The 21,635-nt window shown below is 52.7% G+C and overlaps 8 protein-coding genes across 8 annotated transcripts, besides 1 other annotated feature; 5 read left to right on the top strand and 3 right to left on the bottom strand.

Annotated features, from left to right (window-relative positions):
- Positions 1-21,635: part of a sequence feature (contig 1.39 809..240080(1)) that runs on past both edges of the window.
- Positions 205-4,121, bottom strand: ANIA_02363 (protein hk-8-6; the record flags this gene model as incomplete). Its single annotated transcript, XM_654875.1, has 7 exons — positions 205-416; positions 554-581; positions 641-926; positions 973-2,004; positions 2,050-2,772; positions 2,823-3,983; positions 4,057-4,121. The coding sequence occupies 7 exons, from the start codon at positions 4,119-4,121 to the stop codon at positions 205-207; spliced, it is 3,507 nt and encodes a 1,168-aa protein (XP_659967.1).
- ANIA_02362 (uncharacterized protein) lies at positions 5,499-7,466 on the top strand (the record flags this gene model as incomplete). Its single annotated transcript, XM_654874.2, has 7 exons — positions 5,499-5,638; positions 5,683-5,759; positions 5,818-6,058; positions 6,109-6,121; positions 6,554-6,675; positions 6,723-6,867; positions 6,918-7,466. The coding sequence occupies exons 3-7, from the start codon at positions 5,844-5,846 to the stop codon at positions 7,464-7,466; spliced, it is 1,044 nt and encodes a 347-aa protein (XP_659966.1). The 5' UTR covers positions 5,499-5,638; positions 5,683-5,759; positions 5,818-5,843.
- ANIA_02361 (haloacid dehalogenase, type II) lies at positions 7,940-8,706 on the top strand (the record flags this gene model as incomplete). The annotated part of the gene is made up of 2 exons (XM_654873.1): positions 7,940-8,105; positions 8,159-8,706. 2 exons carry the CDS (start codon positions 7,940-7,942, stop codon positions 8,704-8,706), a joined length of 714 nt encoding a protein of 237 aa, XP_659965.1.
- Positions 9,354-10,897, top strand: ANIA_02360 (purple acid phosphatase family protein; the record flags this gene model as incomplete). The annotated part of the gene is made up of 2 exons (XM_654872.1): positions 9,354-9,486; positions 9,537-10,897. 2 exons carry the CDS (start codon positions 9,354-9,356, stop codon positions 10,895-10,897), a joined length of 1,494 nt encoding a protein of 497 aa, XP_659964.1.
- Positions 11,609-14,020, top strand: xlnD (beta-xylosidase XylA; the record flags this gene model as incomplete). The annotated part of the gene is made up of 1 exon (XM_654871.1): positions 11,609-14,020. One exon carries the CDS (start codon positions 11,609-11,611, stop codon positions 14,018-14,020), a length of 2,412 nt encoding a protein of 803 aa, XP_659963.1.
- On the top strand, positions 14,911-16,694 carry ANIA_02358 (transporter xtrC; the record flags this gene model as incomplete). Its single annotated transcript, XM_050613030.1, has 4 exons — positions 14,911-15,712; positions 15,779-15,884; positions 15,936-16,211; positions 16,273-16,694. 4 exons carry the CDS (start codon positions 14,911-14,913, stop codon positions 16,433-16,435), a joined length of 1,347 nt encoding a protein of 448 aa, XP_050468872.1. The 3' UTR covers positions 16,436-16,694.
- Positions 17,131-18,837, bottom strand: ANIA_10299 (putative aromatic-L-amino-acid decarboxylase; the record flags this gene model as incomplete). The annotated part of the gene is made up of 3 exons (XM_050613029.1): positions 17,131-17,755; positions 17,812-18,763; positions 18,789-18,837. The coding sequence occupies 3 exons, from the start codon at positions 18,835-18,837 to the stop codon at positions 17,176-17,178; spliced, it is 1,581 nt and encodes a 526-aa protein (XP_050468871.1). The 3' UTR covers positions 17,131-17,175.
- frdA (putative FAD dependent oxidoreductase) lies at positions 19,448-21,035 on the bottom strand. Its single transcript, XM_050613028.1, has one exon. The coding sequence runs from the start codon at positions 21,005-21,007 to the stop codon at positions 19,553-19,555; it is 1,455 nt and encodes a 484-aa protein (XP_050468870.1). The 5' UTR covers positions 21,008-21,035; the 3' UTR covers positions 19,448-19,552.

Here is a 21,635-nt window from a genome sequence, read left to right as displayed (position 1 = left end):
ATTCGGTGCGTAAGAAGCCACACTGCGCTGTTTTCCTCATTCAACCAGATTAAACGGATGATCGGGGGTCCGTAGTCATTGACGGCGCCCCGGCACAGGCTAAATCTCTTGTGTAATAGTCCGGGTGTGGTGCAAGTGGCGATTAGTTCCAATCCAAAACCACGCATGGAAGCAATGAGACCCCCAAAAGAGGTATAAAGGCTCCTAAAGCGCAGCAATAACTTTCTTCAAAGCAACCAGCGACACTGGTTTCACGAGATACTCGTCAACCCCAGCAGCTTGGGCACGCTGCTGCATGTCTGTTGACGCCACTCCAGTGACAGCCATTATGCGCGACCGCTTGAGACCCATTTCCTCCTCAAACTGGCGGATTTCCTTCGTCGCAACAATGCCATCCATGACCGGCATGGAGATATCTAGGATGAAATTAGCTTTGTAAGGACAGTAAGAAAATCGTTGATCGTGCCCATCAAAATGAGATCATATCGCTGAGCTGTGTTTTTGTATTTATTCAGGGCGATTAGTCCATCAGTAGCAGTCTCAAATGCGCAACCTATTTTGGCAGCGAACGTTGCTAATATCTAGTGCAATTATTAGTAAGAGCCCAACATGGTGATAAGATGTTGAAGTGCGAGCATACTTTGAGGTTTATCGCATTATCATCTACAATCAAAAGGTGGAGATTCTCATGGATTCGCACAGGGTCCGTAGTGCCATGGCTAGTCAGTTCAACTGTTGAATGCTCGAGTACCGGTGCGTTCACAGGCATTTGTTGCATAGGAGGAGATGGAGTCTTCCGCGGCGTTTCCTGCTCCGGCACGGGGCTAGGCTTGCGGAGATGTTGGTCGGAAGAAACTTCGGGTGGCGGTTCCTTCAGTAGCTGGTCAACACGGACGACAGCATTGCGGAACTTTCTAGAACCGAACCTGGGCTTTGTTAGATGAATAATCGCGAAGTGCGTTGAGAACTCACGGCTGGGAGACACGGATAAGGCGTGATGAATCCAGATGGCGAGAGGTAGGATTCTTGCTGTTAAGAATCACGAATATTCTCCTGAAACCGGCTGGTTTAGGATCATTTAGCGGCAATTCGCCGCTCTTCAGTGCATCCAGGTATCTGAATTCTTCAATAATTGCGATATCACCTTCGGTGCCGTGAAACGATTCGGATGAGATAATATCCCAAGATCGTTGCTCCGCCAGTATGGATGTAAGACAGCTTCTAATGGCCAGCTTACGCTTCGCTTCGGCAGGCAAAATCCCAGTTGGCGTCTCCTTGAGGCAAGGATAATCGCTGAACCCGATCAAACAGACGCGAACAGGTGGCCGCTGAGAGGGATTGTAACGAGGCGCCAGGTCTGGGCGGGGGGTTGGTGGAGGCTGTAGTATCTGTACGGGGACGAATATGTCAACTTGAGTGCCGACGCCAAGCTCACTTCGCACGTTGAGATGGCCATTAAGAGAGCCGACGAGCTGACGAACGGTGCTAAGCCCCAGGCCTAGCCCCTCTGACAATGCATTCTCCTGGGCGAAGGGTGAGAAAACGTTGTGTCGTAGAAAATCTGGAGATATCCCAGCGCCGGTATCTGTGACAGAAAGGAGCGCAAAGACATGCAGAGGGTCGCGCTTTCGTCTCACTTTCGTCAGAGAAACCTCGACAAATCCAGCCTTGGTCCATTTGAGAGAGTTTCCGAGTAAGTTCATCACAATCCTTCGCCAGGCTCCAGGCACAGAGTGGATCTTCCAGGTGGGCATGTCCTCTACTCGGACGATGACTGACAACTCTGCATTATCAGCATCGAAATCCTGTGGCGACGGGGAAGATCGATGGTTGAGATGAACGGCAGCTTTAGGAAGGTTTTGGCCAGTGTACTGCACTTCCACCACTTCTTCGACCAGGTCGCCCAAGTCGAAGTCAGTCTCGAGAGATGTCATGCCAGCATCGGACAGACCCTGAGCCGGATCCTCGAGCGCGGTAAGATTGTTGATCCCTGAGAAATCGAGTCTAGAATTGGTGTTAGCATCAGGTCCAAGACGAAACCAGTCGCACCTGATCGTGGGAGTGAGCACTAACAAATGATTTAAGGTATCTAGAAGCGTTAATCCGCACGACTCGACCATGTCCACCAAATGCTGCTGTTCTGGCTGTAGTGATGCTGTGCCCAGAAGCTCGGCGCTGGCAAGTATACCATGAAGGGGCGATCGCAACTCGTGACTGACAGATGACATGAATGCCGACTTGGATTTTTGAGTCGCCGACCAATCTACTCGGGCCACCTCTGAGATTATAGAATCGCCAAAGGCTTTGAAATAATGTAATTCCTCAGCGCCCAAAGCGCGGACAACATCACTCGTCCATACCAGGGTCCCTGCTAACCACCTAGATTTGTTCCAGTCCCAGATTGGAGAAAACAGAACCGAATTAGCGTTAGGAAAGCACTTAGCCAAGTCATGGCATAAATTGTTGCACAAATCGGAGGACGGCGACGATTCCCTTGCTGGCAAATCGCTCAAGTCGAATATCTGACCCTGTGGGAATGAAGCCATCAAGTCGTCCAGCACCCTCTCGGTGATGTTCCAGTTGTGGGGTGACTCGGTAGAATGTACCGAATCCCTTAATGCGCGACCAAGTAGTGTACATGGTTTGTCGGACGGTTTCGATAATGAGCCGACACCGGGCATGTCCGCCGGACTTGGATAAGGATCGGCAAGGAAGTCCGGGCTCAGAGTAGAGGGCAGCGGTTCCCACGTGCCGGTATCATTGCTTAGCACACTGCCGCAGGAGTTAGAAAAGAAAATGATGTATGGTGGGCAGTTACTCACACGCCGGCGTTACAGCGGGATGCATCGACAAAAAGAACCCCATCCAAGTCCATTGAGTCCCGAAGAAGGATACTCGCTCGCCTAAATATCTTCGCGGTCTTGTTGACAGTCTCTTTAATCCATGACTGAGTCTCACTAGTTGGAGTGTCCGTGACCGCTGGAGCATTTTGGGGTACACTGTCCCTTCGATCATCGTTCGCAGAGAAGGCTGACGTCGGTCGGTCGGCACTTCTGATCGGAAAAGATACCTCGGTCTGTTCGGAACCGAGAACTTTGGAGAATAGCGATGAGGCTTCACCGGTCCCGTCAGAGGGAGAACATGGACCGAGGAGTTCAAAGACATCGCCTTCCGCAGCCTCTGGGCTGCTACGATCACTGTCGCCAGGGGTATCTGGGATCCCACGGTCACCCCCTTCGGTTGTTTCGGGAATATTGATTGTTGACTGAGATGGGGTCACTTGGTAGGATTCGGTAGGATCGAAATCATCGTGTTCCTTCACAAAGGTGGTAAGGCTCTTGACCAACGTCTCGGTGCGTTGATGGCAATACGATAGCCGAACAGTCTCCAGGTGCTGCGCGATGGCGTCTGCTATATCCTGCATGCATTCCACCTCGACCTCGCCAAAGTTCGACCGCGCTTTGTCATCGACGATTGAGTATGATCCCAGCACGTATCCCGCCGGACTCCTGATAGGAACGGCAGCGTAGAACCGCATAAACGGCCATTGTGCAACGTAGGGCCGGTGTTTGTAGGCTTCTTCCTTGGTGAGATCGTTGATTATATAGCGGGTGTCATTCGCAATCACATTCTCGTTCTCGATAAAGTCCGGATTCCGCTTGGTGAAAAATCCAATTGTGCGCGGCACCACACCCCATCCCAAGTCCAACCGTCTCGTTCCCAGATATAACTCATCCCCCGCCTGATGTTTCTCAGCGTTCTGAAGAAATATGGAAGTGGTGGCCTCGGCAATGACATGCTGATTAGTCTCGTCGATGATCGAAACAAAAGCACGGTTACAGCCGAACTGCAGCACTCCCAACCGAGCCAGTCCGGTTAGGGCCGCATCTGAGGCAAGCCGCTTATTGTGATCCGGTCGGCTATCACCTTGCAAGGGGTAAATGTCCTTGTCGCTGGAAGGCCGATCGACAACGCAGTAATACCTAGAAACGAAGAAGACGATCAGCATCAAGTACCGTACTCTACCCGATCGATCGGGAACCCGTCACTACCCACCTGGCAACCTCTCGAAGTCTCTCTCGCTCTGCAGCGCAGGCCGACTTGTAAGCACCTTTGGACATCCCGTCAGGATCCAGGAGGCATTGTCGTCAGGAAAATAGAGGGCAAGGGGCCGGAGGATGAGAATCGAGAGAACAAGGCCGATAAAAGCAAACCGAGAGGGGGCCACTTTCCCTTGTTTGAAGTTCGCTGTTGGGCTAAGTTGCGAGGGAGGGCGGGGAGGCGGCGAATCTACTCAGGCCAGAGTTCTACAGCCAGAGTTCTAGACTGGTGCTGCCAAGCCGGGTGACAGGTTAACGGGAGCCCAGAAGGCGAGGAGATCCCAAACCTGACCTGCTCCCTGCTCGAGTCGCAATCCTGTCAAGACGGGCTTGACTTGATAATGAAAGGCGGCTGCTGGGCAGGTTTTGCTGGGAAAAACAGGCACGTGTGGGCCGGCGGTCACTCCCCCACAACACATTTCTTCGTCCGCCTGCGATCGACTCTTCCCAACGCTGGCGAACAAATCAGAACCCCTGGAAAAAGATATGCGTCGTTGAACGGGGAATTTCCGAATTCGGTAAGATTCGTGATTCATGAAAGACCATAGGATTGACTTTTGAGCTATGTCTAGTCTGTCAGTGTCGGACTGCCGTCTTCGGGACGCTCACCCACCTATTATTCATCCCGCCAACGGGAGCCCATGCCACATCTCTTACCGAGATCTTCGGGATGATTTTGTTCTAAGCGAGTCGCCACAACTAGCTACTCAAGAGTACACTACTGAGCGTTTTCGCCCCTCTGATAAGGCCCGATCGGCATCTCCTGCTGTCCGTGTTTCCCACAAGGGCGTAGGGATCGACATTCTATAAAGCATCAGAGGCTCTCCGCTCCCTTCACAGCGTTGTAAACATCCGAAAGTCAGTTATCGGTCGCAAATGAGCCTAGGGATCAAAATAGATTGATGGGCAAATGCCCACGTCAGAGCCGCCAGGGTATTCCTAGTGAAGATTGCCAAATTCATGCATCGTCCTCTCGTGCCTATTCCAGAGTATAGCGTTCACGCAACGACGCCCACGAGGCCGTACGAGCAATAGTTGCATGGCCTGGGTCGCTGCGACAGAGCCTGGATCACTCGAAATACGGGCCCGTTACAGAACGTGTGTTTATGGGCGCACTTTGGTTCGAACGGATCAAGTCATTATGAGGGCGCTCCACATTGATCAGTACCGTTAAATATACCCTAATGTTGCCGCTAGATGGTGGCTCAATCACTCGAGTCTGGACAGCGGTCGCGACGATAATAGGTACCTTTGGACTGTTTACTGGCACGATGTCCGATTCCAGTTAGATAAGTCTTAAGCTAGACACTTTTCGAGCTCCTCGCGTTCGCCGAGAGATAATGACTCTGACCTGGGCCAGCTTTCGCCACGCTTCCGCCGATCCTAAAGATTCATCAAACACGATGCGGCAATCATGGTCTCTCAAGATTACGCAACGACGGACTTTTGCTACTAGCGTCAGGATAAGCTCTGTGGCGAACTGGTCACAGCGACTTTATATGCCAGGGTTCAATGTGTCCCTGAATTTCCTACCCACAGTAAGTCGACGTGGCCTGCGAAAACAGGTAGCTAACTAGACCAGCCGAATGTTATCTCCAGATATAATTTCGGTTTCCCAAATGCCCTAGACCGTGATCATTTTGAAGATGGTACTTTAAAGTAGGAGCCACTTCTACGTTACCGGTCGTATTGATCGAAGCTCACATGGGTGCTGCAGCAAACTTGTCACCCACAGAGATCGTAATGATGAGAATCATGAACATCATTACCGAGAATCCCGACCGGCGACTGAAACTGTTTGATAAGCGTATCACTACTAAATGGCGCGAAGAGGTTGCTCAGAGTGCCCAGGATGTGTCCGCGAGGATGATGCATTGGATCATTGCGGAGCTGAAATGGAAGGCAGATATCTTGAGGGACACAGGCTTCGGAAAAGTCTTTGATGACAGCGTGGTTAAGTAGGACACTGCCATATCGCCGGAATTGCGGGCTGCTCTGAAAAAAAAAGCCGTGATCTCTTTGTAAGATGTTCCAGAAGATCACAGAGACTACCATCCTGGGTCTGATGGAAAAGTAATCGGTCTAGTGCACCCATCACTCTTTGCGGTGGTATATGGTCGAACGCGTGTTCTGCCAGACAGGATTATTGGACTGGATGACTGTCTGGAAAGCATAGGGCAAGGTACACTGCTTCCCGTCCCTCCAGAGAGTGATAACTAACCGGAGCGAACCCTCGCTAGCCATAATACAGGCTTTCATCCGCCCGCATTTAGTGCTAGGTTTCAGTGGCTGCCCTGCGAGGTGGAGCTGACTTGACACTGGGGACTGCCGTATCATATCATACATCAACAATGCTCATCCAGTAAACATCGGCCCTGTATCATATTCTTGAGAAGATCCTTGCCCAAACGATTCCCTTATGGGAAAGCTCTCTAACAGAGAAACCGTTTCAGGGCGATCGAATTAAGTTCAAAGGAGTCGAACCTGAGAACGACACTTGCCCTCCGCCTGAAGGTCCACGAGATGATGCTGAGGATTATGACTTCGACCACTTTGAAGAGCGTCGAGCTGAGTGGTACGCTTCGCGACAAATAAAACAGCCTGAGCCTGTGGTCTTTAAAGTCACAAAACCCTTATATCCGGCGGTCAACTTCCAGAAGCATTTTCCGAACCAAAAGTTTCAAGTGATTGTGAAATTGGCGAGCATTATGTTGACGCCAGAAAGCCCGAGTATGAGGGAGGGACGTGGCATATTGAAGGCCAACTGGTGCGCTCCGCAACCTCCTCTTGTCATTCATGATTTTGTAACTTGTTCAGAATGAGCGCATCGCAGTGTCGGCGATCTACTACTACGATAGCCACAATATTACAGCCAGTGCACTGGCTTTACGGCACCGTGGAATGTCTGGAATGTACGGTGTGATTCATGAACAGGATATGCATCACTTCCTTCAGCAAACATACGGCTTCCCTGAGGATGTAGATGGCCGGAATGAAGTCCTGATTACCCAAGATCTGGGAAGCGTGGATACGACGGAAGGTCGTCTGATCACCTTCCCTAACACGCTCCAACACCGGGTCTCCGTCTCTCTGGCAGATCGCTCCAAGCCTGGCCATCGCAAAATCCTCGCCCTGTTTTTCCTTGATCCACATCACCGCATCATCTCCTCTGCTAATGTTCTTCCTCAAAGAGAAGACTGGCGGAGAACTGGAAACCGTGCTTCGGGCTACGCTCATGGCACAACCACGATGACCATGGAGGAGGCCAAGGCATTAAGGCTTGAGCTCATGGAAGAGCGGGGGCATAGTAGTCAGGAAAGCAACAACTCGTTTGAAATGGGAGAGTTCAGTCTGTGTGAACACTGATGGGGTTCCTACTCTCATAGCGGGGTTCAATCCGAATGAATCCATATATGCCAGTCTACAGGGCGTTGCTATGATCTTGGAGGTCTAATTGAATAATTATGCTGAGCTTATATCACGGTAATTAATAGGGTGATATGTAATTTGAAGCTAGGGCCATAAGATTCCAATTGATAAATGCATCGCTCGATACAGTTCAGCCAGCGGAAACTATATATTCACGACCAGCCAGCATTCTTTCCTTCGCCATCAACGCAGTAGGACAACGCAGTATCGCCCGCACTGGTTACATCACTGATACAATAGCCGAACACTTCTCAGATCGAAAGATTTTGCTGTCGGTTTGTTCGGAAAGTCGGGCTGAGCGGCGATGAAGTCATGTTTTGCTTTCCCCGCATGACAATCAACACAACATCTCATGTTGCGATCAACCTCTTCATCTCCAACGATCTTATCATAATCTCAAAACAGCAGACATGGCCACAGACAAGAAAGTCATCGCATTCGACCTCTATGGAACCTTGCTTTCTACAGAATCCATTGCAAAACAGCTTGAATCACAATTCCCCAACAAGGCGCAGTCCATTTCTAGCTTATGGCGCCGGTATCAGCTCGAATACACCTGGCGTTTGAACAGCATGGGTATTATTGGAGTCCTTCAATAGAAGCTGACGGCTTGAGCTAACACTGTCCAGGAATCTACGAGCCCTTCTCAGACATCACCCGTAACGCCCTGCAGCACGCCCTCGCCGAACACGAGGAGTCCCTTCCCAACGACGCCATCGCCTCCCTAATGAAAGCCTACGATAATCTCTCAACCTTCCCAGACGTCCAGCCAGTATTGATGAAGCTATCCCAGATCTCGACCTTAACTGCCGTCGTTTTCTCCAACGGCACCCTGTCCATGGTCTCAAATTCCGTGAACAGCTCGCCCCATCTTTCGCCGCACGCATCTGTCTTCAAGGACATCATCTCGGTCGAGAGCATAAAGGCGTACAAACCTGCCCCGGCAGTCTACCATCACTTGGTCGCGAAAACAGGAAAGTCGTCGGCCCAGAAGGGCGATATCTACCTTGTTAGTGGAAACCCTTTTGATATCATGGGGGCGCGCAGTGTTGGGCTCAATGCAATTTGGGTTGATCGCGGTGGGAGGGGTTGGGCGGACGCTGCAGTTCCACAGCTGAGGCCGACTGCGGTGGTGAGGAATTTGGAGGAGATTGTGGAGGTTGTCCAGGACACATGAAGCCTGCCATCGACCGCAACGATTTGCGATATTGCTCTGCGATCATGCGATCCGAAACAAGGCGACTCATGTGCAAATCAGATGACCTTATTATGGACCCAAGATATACGCGTTTCAGAGGCAGTAAATAACCTTTGGATTGATGGCCTTAGGCTGGCCAATCCTGGGCTACTGTATAGCAACGTACCGCTTCCCTTTGGCATCCTGACTAGTCACTAATTGAACTCCGCAATTTGGAAACCTCGGAGTAAGCAACCCGGAGGAGGCTAGGTCCGGAGCATAATTTGGCGACTCGAGCTTATGCAGAGTTAGTAAAGACCGGTTCCTAATGGCCAGTGATGACCGACACGCAAGGCATGTGGACGCTATGCCGCGCTAGCGCAGCCCCCGCCGCTCTCTGTCTGCCGCGGTTGAGATTCGTCTCCTGCTGATCTTACGAGACCTCGGTGAGGAACGACGGCGTGCCTGACAAGCGCGGTGGTGATTGGGCCTTGGCTGCCGTTGAGCTGTATGGACGAGGTTACATTAATATGTTCAAGGAGTGCTGTCTCATAGTATATATGGTGGTGTCGGCGCCCATCGTGGCCCTCACTAGCCGACAGCAGCCGTGGATAGTTCTCCTCCTCGAGCTCCTGGAGAACCCGATCATGAGACTTCTGACTGCGCTCAAAACTGCCCCGTTGCTGGCGGCCTGCGTTGTGGCGAAGGCAAACTACCCTGCCATCCCGGTAGATACGACCACTCCTGTTCAGCAGCGCCTTGCCATCTACGGTCCCAATTGTAAGATAACGCCCCTGCTCGCTCGTTGGTCTTTTGTTAATCCCTGCTAGCAATTTCGATCGGGTGGAACACGTACGAAAAGCTGAACGAGTCCTGTGTCGAGTATGGAACGTCGAGCGAGAAGCTTGACCGGCGGGCGTGCGCATTGGTCGAGCCAACCACGTACCCAACATCTCGGACATACGAGAATGTGGTTATCCTGACCGATCTGACGGCTGGCACCACATACTACTACAAGATTGTGTCGACCAACTCCACCGTAGATCATTTTCTGAGCCCTCGCGTTCCCGGCGATGAGACCCCGTTCAGCATCAACGCGGTCATCGATCTCGGTGTCTACGGCGAGGACGGCTACACGATCAAAGGCGATAAGTCCAAGAAGGACACTATTCCCACCATCAACCCAGCCCTGAACCACACCACCATCGGCCGTCTCGCCAGCACCGTAGATGACTACGAATTCGTCATCCACCCTGGCGATTTCGCCTATGCAGATGACTGGTTCCTCTCACTAGACAATCTACTGGACGGCGAGAACGCTTATCAGGCCATTCTTGAGAACTTCTACGAGCAGCTGGCCCCGATCTCCGGTCGAAAGCCGTACATGGCCAGTCCCGGCAACCACGAGGCGGCATGCCAGGAGATACCCTTCACGACGGGTCTCTGCCCCGACGGGCAGAAGAACTTCACCGATTTCATGCACCGGTTTGGCCGAACCATGCCGTCCAGTTTCACCTCGGTCTCCACCAACGACTCAGCGAAAGTGTTCGCCAACCAAGCGCGCGAACTGGCGCAGCCGCCATTCTGGTACTCTTTTGAGTACGGCATGGCGCACATCGTCATGATAAACACCGAAACTGATTTCGAAGACGCGCCCAGCGGAAAAGGCGGTTCGGCTCATCTAAACGGCGGGCCTTTCGGCGCAAAGAACCAGCAACTCGAGTTCCTTGAAGCCGACCTGGCGAGTGTCGACCGCGATGTTACACCGTGGGTCATCGTCGCCGGCCATCGGCCGTGGTACACGGCCGGCAGCGCATGCACACCGTGCCAAGAGGCATTCGAGGATCTGCTGTATACCTACGGCGTCGACCTAGGTGTCTTCGGGCACGTACACAACGCGCAACGCTTCTTGCCGGTCTACAACAGCGTCGCGGACCCTAACGGAATGCAGGACCCCAAGGCGCCCATGTATATTGTCGCTGGAGGCGCGGGGAATATCGAGGGCTTGAGCTCTATAACCAAGCAGTTGGATTTCACCGAGTTCGCAAATGATGAGGATTATACCTATTCAACAATCAGGTTTTTGGATCGGAATCACCTCCAAGTGGACTTTATCAACTCGGTCTCTGGGGAGGTGTTGGATACGAGCACGCTGTATAAGAGTCATGAGGCGCGGTTTGTGAGGCAGTGACGGGCCGGGTTCTGTATATAGCAGAAACATCACTCGGGTATATACGCTTGTGGATTGTACATAGTTGGTGATGCGGCAATGGCCTTCTCTTGCGTTTTCAGCTCTCTGCCTGGTCTCTCAGCCCCGCCGGATATCCCCCAGCTTGTTTAGCCGGACCCCGTGGGGGCCTCACTTTCTATCTCCAATCCCCACCACTCTTCCTCGCACGGACATATCCCCGGCTAAAGAAGAGCTGGGTGTAACGCCACAACGCCCACTTCGGAAGATCGCCGCCTTGGTCATGATTCAGCCTGAAGGCAAATGATCCGATCTCCGATGTCTCCTAGAAGTTATCATGACGGTTTGATGACATTGCTCTTGACCTTTGGAGATCACCAAGCCTGAGTCTCACTTTGTTAGGATACCGGCAGTGAGCAGCCCTAAAACCTCATTCTGAGCTGCTACCTTGGATAATCCGGCTATTCAGGCTAAATTCCTGCCTGCTCTCGCCTCCCCGCATTGTACGCCCTGATCGGCATCTCCAAATGCCGGTATCCTTGGATCACCGGCGGGCGAGATGGCGATCGTCACTGCGTGAGCTGGAGCTCCCTTTATCCATCGGCAATAGTCCGGGACATTATGACAATAAGCAAGGTATAAGAAACGCTCGACGCTCGCGGCAGTCACAGTAGCGGACCAGAGCAACCTTCAAGCGCACAGGTAGAGCTCACCATGAGGTCTCTCATCTCTGTGGCCGTTCTGTCGGCTCTGCCGACAGCCTTCTCTCAAGCGAACACCAGCTACACAGACTACAATGTCGAAGCCAACCCCGACCTCTTCCCGCTATGCCTTCAGCATCTCAACGCGTCCTTCCCGGACTGCGCCAGCGGCCCGCTCAGTTTGACCCCCGTCTGCGACCGCTCGTTGAGCCCTAAGGACCGCGCGACAGCGCTCGTCTCGCTCTTCACCTTCGATGAACTCGTCAACAACACCGGTAATACAGGTCTTGGCGTTTCACGGCTTGGACTGCCCAACTACCAGGTCTGGGGTGAGGCGCTCCATGGCGTTGGAAGGGCTAACTTTGTCGAATCCGGCAATTTCAGCTGGGCGACGTCATTCCCCATGCCAATCACGATGATGGCGGCCCTGAATAAGACCCTGATCCATCAGATCGGGACCATTGTCTCCACGCAGCTGCGCGCATTCAGTAACGCCGGACTCGGCGGAGTAGACGTCTACTCCCCCAACATCAACACTTTCCGACACCCGGTCTGGGGCCGCGGGCAGGAGACGCCTGGTGAAGACGCATTTCTTACTTCGGTCTATGGGTACGAGTACATTACCGCGTTGCAGGGCGGCGTTGACCCGGAGACGCTCAAGATCATCGCAACAGCGAAACACTACGCGGGCTACGATATTGAGAGCTGGAATAACCACTCGCGTCTTGGAAACGACATGCAGATCACCCAGCAGGAGCTGTCGGAGTACTATACTCCGCCCTTTATTGTTGCCTCGCGCGACGCTAAGGTCCGCAGCGTGATGTGTTCCTACAATGCTGTGAACGGGGTGCCGAGCTGCGCCAATAAATTCTTCCTTCAGACTTTGTTGAGGGATACATTTGAGTTTAGCGAAGACGGGTACGTCTCCGGTGACTGCGGTGCTGTCTACAACGTGTGGAACCCTCATGGGTATGCGAGCAACGAGGCGGCTGCGTCCGCGGATTCGATTCTTGCCGGCACAGACATCGACTGTGGAACTTCATACCAGTGGCACTCTGAGGATGCATTCGAGGACAGTCTCGTCTCGCGATCGGACATTGAGCGCGGCGTTATCCGCCTCTACAGCAACCTCGTGCAAGCTGGGTACTTTGACGGCGAAGACGCGCCATACCGCGATATTACATGGGACGACGTCCTCAGCACCGACGCCTGGAACATCGCGTACGAGGCAGCCGTCGAGGGAATCGTCCTGCTTAAGAATGATGAGACGCTCCCCCTTTCCAAGGACATCAAGAGCGTCGCGGTGATCGGTCCTTGGGCGAACGTCACCGAGGAACTCCAGGGCAACTATTTTGGCCCAGCGCCCTACCTCATTAGCCCACTGACTGGCTTCCGCGACTCTGGTCTGGACGTCCACTACGCGCTCGGCACCAACCTGACCTCGCACTCGACATCCGGTTTCGAAGAGGCGCTCACCGCAGCTAAGCAAGCCGACGCAATCATCTTTGCTGGCGGAATTGACAACACAATCGAAGCCGAAGCCATGGACCGCGAGAATATCACTTGGCCTGGGAACCAGCTCGACCTAATCAGCAAGCTCAGCGAGCTCGGCAAGCCGCTTGTCGTCCTGCAAATGGGCGGTGGTCAGGTTGATTCATCCTCCCTAAAAGACAACGACAACGTCAACGCACTCATCTGGGGCGGATACCCCGGCCAGTCGGGTGGGCATGCACTCGCCGATATCATTACCGGCAAGCGCGCGCCTGCTGGCCGCCTCGTGACAACGCAATATCCTGCTGAATATGCAGAAGTGTTCCCGGCCATCGATATGAACCTGAGGCCGAATGAGACTAGCGGGAACCCTGGGCAGACGTACATGTGGTACACTGGGACTCCAGTCTATGAGTTCGGACACGGCCTTTTCTATACAACTTTCGAGGAGTCGACGGAGACAACAGATGCGGGATCTTTCAACATTCAGACAGTCCTTACGACGCCGCACTCGGGATACGAGCACGCTCAGCAGAAGACACTCCTAAACTTCACCGCGACGGTCAAGAACACTGGCGAGCGTGAGTCCGACTACACGGCACTAGTCTACGTTAACACCACCGCTGGTCCGGCGCCGTATCCCAAGAAGTGGGTTGTTGGGTTCGACCGGCTCGGAGGATTGGAACCGGGTGACTCGCAGACCCTGACGGTCCCTGTGACGGTTGAGAGCGTCGCCAGGACAGACGAGCAGGGAAACAGGGTGTTGTATCCTGGCTCTTATGAGCTGGCGCTGAACAACGAGCGCTCTGTTGTTGTGAAGTTTGAGCTGAAAGGCGAGGAGGCGGTTATTCTGAGTTGGCCGGAGGATACGACCTCGGACTTTGTTTCTAGCATTGACGGAGGCCTTGACAGGAAGCAGGATGTTATTGCTTAGTGTTTCTATCTGGATATGCCTAGCATTAATATTGGAGCTGCAATATCATAGACAGACTGCCTGTCTTCACTTCGCCTCTTCAGAACTCTACGAGTAGTCTTCATAGTGGCCAGAATAAATCGCAAGTGTCCAACTATAACCGTAAGCACTGAATCATAGAATCTCTCAACTGAATTCAACTATTGCAATACTCTCAAGCACCCAGGCAGACCAAACTGGCACTGCATCTGGGCAAGAGGCATCACCTAGAACTTTCGTGTTTGTTCCCTGCACATGCAAGCTGCACCAGTGCAAAGAGTAGTCTTTAAAAGGCTAGCGAGGGCTGAAATCCTGCACCAAGCGGTTTATATTGTGTAGAAGTGGAGCCGCTGTGATCAGGTCGGCTTTGCCCTAGCCGACTGGCCACCGAAGGAAGCCATCTGGACAAGGTGGAAAGGCTCACGCCCTGCTGAGAACCGGCAAATCCCACTCGAATTTGCGGTGTATAAGGTGAGTCTACCCAATAGTAGGCCAACGAAGACGCCCAGACGGCCAGCGAAGCGAGTCTAGAACCGGTCTCAAGGATCGTGGAGGCTCGGGACAAGGCCCGACGCATCGGAGGGCCCTCGGGACCGAGTGCGCCTTTCAAGGATCATCCAAAGACACAAAAGAGGACAGCAGAACCCTTCCAATCAGAGAATAGCAGGCTTGCTCTCTGGAAGGCGCCAGATGCATGGACGGACACCCCACTGCGCTACTCCAACAACCGATGCATCCCATCATCCATCGTCTTGTGACTCACCCGAATGCGCAGTCTGATCAACCTATTTGAAAGCCTTCCACAGTCTGAGCTGCTCAGTTAAGGCGACAAACAAGCCAGTACCGACCGCGAGTACCAGAAATAAGGGCTAATGGACACCAAAGGGGCTCAGCTGCAGACTACCTCGGGCTATGAACTCGCCGAATCTTCCAGAGCCGTCAATCGTGAACGGCCGGTTGAATACCCCTCCACTGAGTCCAGTACCCCATTAGTTGAGTCTAACGATGCAGATGATTTTCCAGACGGTGGCATCCGCTCATGGCTCGTTGTGCTGGGCTCGTTCTTCCTCCTCATGGCGTCGTACGGACTCATGAACTCCGTCGGCGTCATCCAGTCTTACCTCGAAACCCACCAACTGTCGCACTACTCCAGCCGCGATGTCGGTTGGATCTCCGGCGTTTTCGTCTTCACATCTCTCATTTTGGGCATCTTTGTTGGCCCCCTCTTTGACGCATACGGGCCGAAGGAACTCGTCGCTGTGGGGACGGGTATCTATAGTCTTGGAGTGCTTCTGACAGCGCAATGTACGCAATATTGGCACTTCATTCTTTGCTTCGGCGTAATAGCCGGTATTGGAGCCGCAGTGATCAGTAATGTTGGCATGTCCTGCATCCCGCACTGGTTCTATGCGAAAGCAGGCATGGCGATTGGGACGGCCATGGCGGGCGCGGGCTTGGGGGGCGTTGTCTTCCCGTATATCCTGCGGGAGACGTGGACTAGTATCGGCTTCAAATGGGGAATGAGAGTCACTGCGCTTCTGGTTCTCCTCCTCTGTGGTTCGGCCACTTTCCTCGTCAAGAGCCGGCTGCCCCGAAACGGACGGCCAAAGGCCGCGTTTGATATCCGCTGCTTCAAGGACGCGAGGTTCTCGTGGCTTTCTGCTGCTACCTTCTGTACGTATTCTGCTAGGTTTAGAGAGGCCCAGACGCGAACTTTTTTTCTGACTGTCTTCCACTTAGGCTTGGAACTGGTCGTCTTCGGCCTGCTCGGTATCCTGCCCAGTTACGTTGTCGCGCAAGGGTTCAGCGCCGCATCGAGCGTCAACCTCCTCGTGGTGATGAATGTGTAAGGCTTCGACCACGCAGCCCTCGAACGAGATTAAACTAACATAGACAGCTGCAATTCGATCGGCCGCCTGGTGAGCGGCCGCGTTGCAGACAAGTACGGCCGGCTCAATGTGCTCATCCTCCTAGTCGCCATGGCTGTGATCCTCATCTTCGCCATTCTCTACCCGTTCAGTAACTCTCTGCCCGCGCTTTACATATTCTGCGCGACATATGGCTTCGTATCGGGCTCGTTTATCTGCCTTGCCCCTGTCTGCGTCCGCCAGATCTCGCCAGCTAAGGAGACGGGGATGCGGTTTGGGACACTGTATGGGTTGGTTGCGTTTGCGTGAGTGCCGCCGACATATCATCCAGAGTTGTCGTATCGAGGACTATGCTAACAGTGGCAGGACATTGATCTGTATCCCTATTGGCGGGGAAATGTTGGAGAAAATTGGGGCACATATGGTTGTTGTCTATCTCGGCGTTATGCTCGTTGTTGCCATATTGTTTTTTGTGATTGCCCGATGGGCTTGTCTCGACTACAAATGGAACTGGTGGAGTAAGATTTGACCTGCAGCTGGTTATTTCGGTCAAGACTAGGATGAGGGTGAAGAAGACAAGGAAATGATAAAAGATGGCTGACGGGCTGATGCGTAAAGTTGAGGACTACTTGTGCGGATTTTAGCTATTTCGGGACTTTTATATAGATCTAGGCATATTTGGCCGTAGGACTGCAGTGATTGCAGTTACTTAAGCTGCTGAACATACAATCTTGGTACCCTAATTTGCAATGGTCGAACTGGAATATACTCAACATGTTAAGAGTTGGACCCACCCCCTACCTGGTGCCTCATTTTAATCGCTATTGTATTAACATCAGCTATCTACCGTGAAGATGAAGAGTATAATTGAGTGAAAACTGTTTGAGGCGTGGGTTGATGACAACTAATGAAGTATTGAATATTGTGTTGACAGCTTTAAACGGTTGATTCCTCTTCTTCCGACATCAGTTAGGGCAAAAAGTACACAAGCTCAACGGGAGACGACGGTCAAAGCTCGAGGCTCAGCCAGAAGTTAAGCCTTTACAGAACTGAGCACAAGCTATCGTTTAACCCTGGTGGGCGTAGTTGGTAATTTCACGGCTACCAGCTTTCTAGCGAAACCACTCCCAATGAGTTGAAGCTTACGGCGAGAGGCTCGTCTAGTTACCATTACTTCGATCATAACTGACTCGAAGGCTTATTGGTCATCGATATATGCGTCTATATTTATTAGAATGCCTTGGTATCCTAACCCTTGTGGCGTTATCCTCATTTGGCCTTCTTTAACACCTCCTCTGATGTCTCTACCAAGATGTCAAAGGCCCTCCGAACATACTTCTCCTCTGCGCGCTCATTTGCACTGACCACACGAATCGCATAAACCCCAGCCATAACAGTAGAGGTGATGAAGATCTCCCCGCGAGCGTTGATGGTCTCGTATACCTCCTTAGTGACAGCATCCGCCTCCTCGTCAGGTTTCACCACAGTCCCACTCTGCCCGTTCACAGAAACTCCATTCCCGTTCGCCAATGAAGCAGCCTTGACACGGAACACAGTCAGCCCAAATGCCGGCTTGGTCACAATCTCAAAGAGATCACCGCGGCTGCGGATGAGATCTGCAAAGGTATCTCCCAGCTTGATACCCTTGCGCACGAACTCCTTCAGCCCGTTGAGGCCGTAGCTGCGCATGACGAACCAGATCTTGAGCGCGCGGAACCGTCGGCCAAGCGGGATAGACCAGTTGCGGTAGTCGATGACCTGGCCTGATTCAGAGTAGGGGTTGCGCAGGTATGCCGGGGTGATATCCAAGAAGTCGGTGAGGTCATGGCGGTTGCGGACGTAGAGGAGACTGTCATGGCACTGTTAATATCCAAATCCTCGATGTATAGAAAACGTAGGACAAACCTTGCGTCAAAGTTAACGAGCAGCCACTTGTGCATGTTTAGATTGAAGCTATCTACGCCCTCAGCGAAATCCCTCGCAATGTACTGCCACTCGTCTGCAACCAAGGCAGACCCAGCATAGGCCGCATCGATGTGCACCCAGATGCGCGACCAGTGCTCTTTCTCCTTCAATACGTCCGTGATCTCCTTGAAGCGATCCACAGCGCAAGAGTTCGTTGACCCAAAGCACAGAGTGATAAAATAGGGCGCCAGGTTCTTGATGTCCAGCTCCTCCAGCATAGATCGCAGCTCAGCCCCGGTAAGGGCCATATCATTCTCCAGACTGACCCCGATACTCCGGTACCGCGTGCCAGCCAACAGCGCCGCCTTCGCCGTACTGCTGTGCGCCTGGGAGCTACTAAGCGCCACCAACCGCGGCCGGAGCTCCATAATCCGGTCCTCATACTCTTCGGTCCCCTCTTTCAGTCCCTCGGCCTTCGCCTGCTGCTGAACTCTTCTTTCACGAGCAGCGATCATCACCGTTGCGACGGCATCACTCGCACTCATCTGGATGACACCGCCACCCTTATTCTCACTAGTACTATAGAAGCACTTGGGAAGCCCCAGAGCCTGCGCCATCCAGTCCATCATGACGGTCTCAAGTTCAGTGCAGGCGGGCGAACAGAGCCAGTTGAAGGCAGGCGCGTTGAAGGCCGCGCTGTACATCTCACCGAGGATCGAAGGGTAGGTTACAGTGGCCGGGAAAAACGCCATGAAGTTGGGCGACTGCCATTGCGTCAGGCCAGGCTTGATCTTACTGTCGATATCCGCCTGAATTGCTGGCCAGGATTCGGGTTCTGTTGGGGGAGAGGGCGGGATCTGGGGCCGTAGGTAGCCTGGTTCGATCGTCGGGAGGACGCGCTGGTTGGGGATGTTGTTGAAGTAGGAGATTACTGGATCAGTTAGCTCTAAAGCTGAGGAGGTTTAGTAGTAACTTACTGTCTTCAATTGTAGCGTGCGCAGCCTCTCTGAACTGGTCGCTGTCCATCTTGAGCTGAATCTCGGAACCAATTCCGAGAGCTAATGTGAGATGAGGGGTTGGCAGAAGGTGGGATTGGCGCTCGTTGGGAGCGATTGTCGTTCCAGAGTCAGACAGGCCTGTTGAGTACGAAGTGACCAATCGAGAAGAAGACGGAAATAGTCAATGGCCGTCTAGAGTAGGAGAAGAATTTGCCAGAAAAGTCGGGGTGGTGGTTGGAGGGGCATTGGGGAAAACCGACTCTATTTATCGATAAGGAAAATCTGTATGTGGGTCCCAATGTCAGAGGGCGCGGCAGTGGATCCTCCACGCGGCTCCTTTCCGCTGCTGGTTCCGAGTGCTTTCCGATCTATCTGCATAGACAGCCATATAAGGCTCCATGGCAGCCTCGGTGCCAGAGTGGATGCAGCTAAACTTTGCTACTCAATGACTGCTACAACTCAACTAGCAGAGCTGCCTCTTCTTGGGTCAAACATCTGGCATTTAATTCAGAAGACTGGAGAGCGCTATTATGTATAACAGAGCATATGTATGTAAAGGCCCAGTGCACTCTTTCGCACATGGAACTATAATGATGAGTATGTGTGCTATGGCATCTGCTAATTATTTTTTCCACGTTCTGGCAAAAGCAATGGGATTCAGTTGGATTCGTATCAACCCATTAGGATATATAGATTCGATCATATCAATTCATCATTACACTGCAGCTGCACTCTATCGCCACTCAATGCCCACTGTCAGAAACATAATGCTGGTTATAAAACGCAGCTACCTGATCCCCAACAATGCGGCCAAAAACCGCACACTCTAGCAGCGAGGAACCACCCAGCCGGTTCTGCCCATGCAGACCACCTGTGACCTCGCCCGCAGCCCAGAGGCCCCGGATGGGAGTCCAGGTCTGGTCAAGCACCTGGCCCTGTTCGTTAAAGAGGACACCGCCCATCGTGAAGTGCAAAACGGGCGTGACCTTGCCCACATATGCCACCGACTCCGGCTGAGGATCAGAGAGTGTCCAGTTCCCAAACGCAGTACGGCCGTATGGGTCTTGCTGCTTGCCTGCCATTATGTCTGCATATTGCTGGACAGTTTCAAGCGTGGATTTTCCAAGCTCGCCGAGCGTTGTTTTCTGGATGAGCCCCTTCCACAGGTAGAACTGCATGTGCGTGTCAAGGGCAGATGCGGCGCCTTCATCGAGGAGGAGGGTGACGTCCCATTGCCGGAGATCGGTATCCAGCTTTGTAGCTGACTTCAAAATGGCATCGGTAACATGCTCCCTTGTTTCCAGCTCGTTGACGAAACGGGCTCCATTGTCGAGGAGCAATATACCCCCTTCACCACGTAAAGCCTCGGCCGCAAGAAACTTTACAGCCGCAGACGTGTCTTTGGCATCCAGGAAGCCCGTCGGATGAATTTGGATGTGGTCCATATCAATCAACCCCGCTCCGACTTCAGCCAGGAGTGGCTGCGAGCCTTCCCTTGCTTCGTTCGTTGATGGTAACCCAGCCAGGTCAGGGCGATACTGCGCGACCATGCCGCGCACGTCGCCTGCAAAGCCACCACTTGCAAAGATAACGGGTCCCCGGAGACTCTGGGTCTTCTCGTCGCTATCGATGTACTCAACGCCGACGACTTCCTGCGCCTCCTTCAGCACCTTTGTCACGCGGGATTTCATACGCATGTCCACGAATGGATTGGACTTTAGTTTGTCCAATAATGACCCAATAATTGCCGCCCCAGGCGGTTTCCCCTTCTCTCCCCGATGCGTCCGCGGTTTGCTGTGTCCACCCAGTTGTGCGACTTTGCTTAGGTCCACGCCTATTTCGTCAGAAAGCCAATCGACTGCACCCTTTGAGTTCCTTGTAACAGTGTGGATGAGTCTTTCCCTTCGTTCTCTCTCTACATTTGCAGCCGTTGCAAAGGGTTTCCCGGCTGAGCGCACCGTATCGTCATAAAACTCCTCAGCGCTATCGGGAACAGTCTGGAACTTGGTCCCAGCACCATTAATCCCTGATGACGCTTTGATGCTATTCCCGCCCGGCCGTTCAGCGCGCTCAAGGAGGATAACCGGGACATTGTGCGTTGTTAACTGCGTTGCGGTGGAGAGGCCCGCGAGACCTGTGCCAACCACTATGATGCCAGATGGGTGGGCGAGGGGCTGGGGCATTGCGCAGGTCGACATTTTGCTTCTCGCGATGAGTCGCAAAATCATGTAGTTTAGCTGACTATTTGATTGGCGATACGGGGAAAGGGAATATATACTTGGCAGCTGGGATGGTGTGATGTGGAAGAGGCGGGGACGAGATCAGCCCACATCCCAATGGGAGGGGATCGGGATGTATACCTGCACCTGCATGGACAGCATTGTACCATGTGGTTCGGACACCGAGCCGAATCTCTTCACCGTCTATGCGTGTCTGCTAGCAAATGTCTCCTTAAAATGCGCGGCCGGCACTTCCGGCCATCCTTGAGCGTCGCCCGCTGACAAGCCGTTGCACATAAATAAAAAAAAAAGAAAAAAGAAAAAAATGGCCGTAAAAAATCTGAAATATAATGAAATAATATACCCTAGACATAAGCCCGTGTCTAAGACATATGTTTTAGTTCTACTTCACGCGGTAATCGTGGCAATAGGGCTGTTTATGATTGCCAATTGCACGTGAAGTATCCCCTCCATGTTCTCCGGTTACATGCATTAGAGCTAAGAATGGCATCGATCAGTTACGTCGTCGCTGTTCCAAATAGAGATGCATTCCGAATGCTAATCTGTCTCTGTGAGGTTGAACTCGACATTTCACCGAATTCCACCG

Source organism: Aspergillus nidulans, chromosome VII, assembly GCF_000011425.1.
Source record: "Aspergillus nidulans FGSC A4 chromosome VII".
Taxonomy (NCBI): domain Eukaryota; kingdom Fungi; phylum Ascomycota; class Eurotiomycetes; order Eurotiales; family Aspergillaceae; genus Aspergillus; species Aspergillus nidulans.
This window is presented reverse-complemented; position numbering and strand designations above follow the sequence as displayed.

What these genes read in the sequence shown, in the direction of transcription:
- frdA (XM_050613028.1), bottom strand. Translation starts at nt 21,007, where the DNA reads ATGTCGACCTGCGCAATGCCCCAGCCCCTCGCCCACCCATCTGGCATC.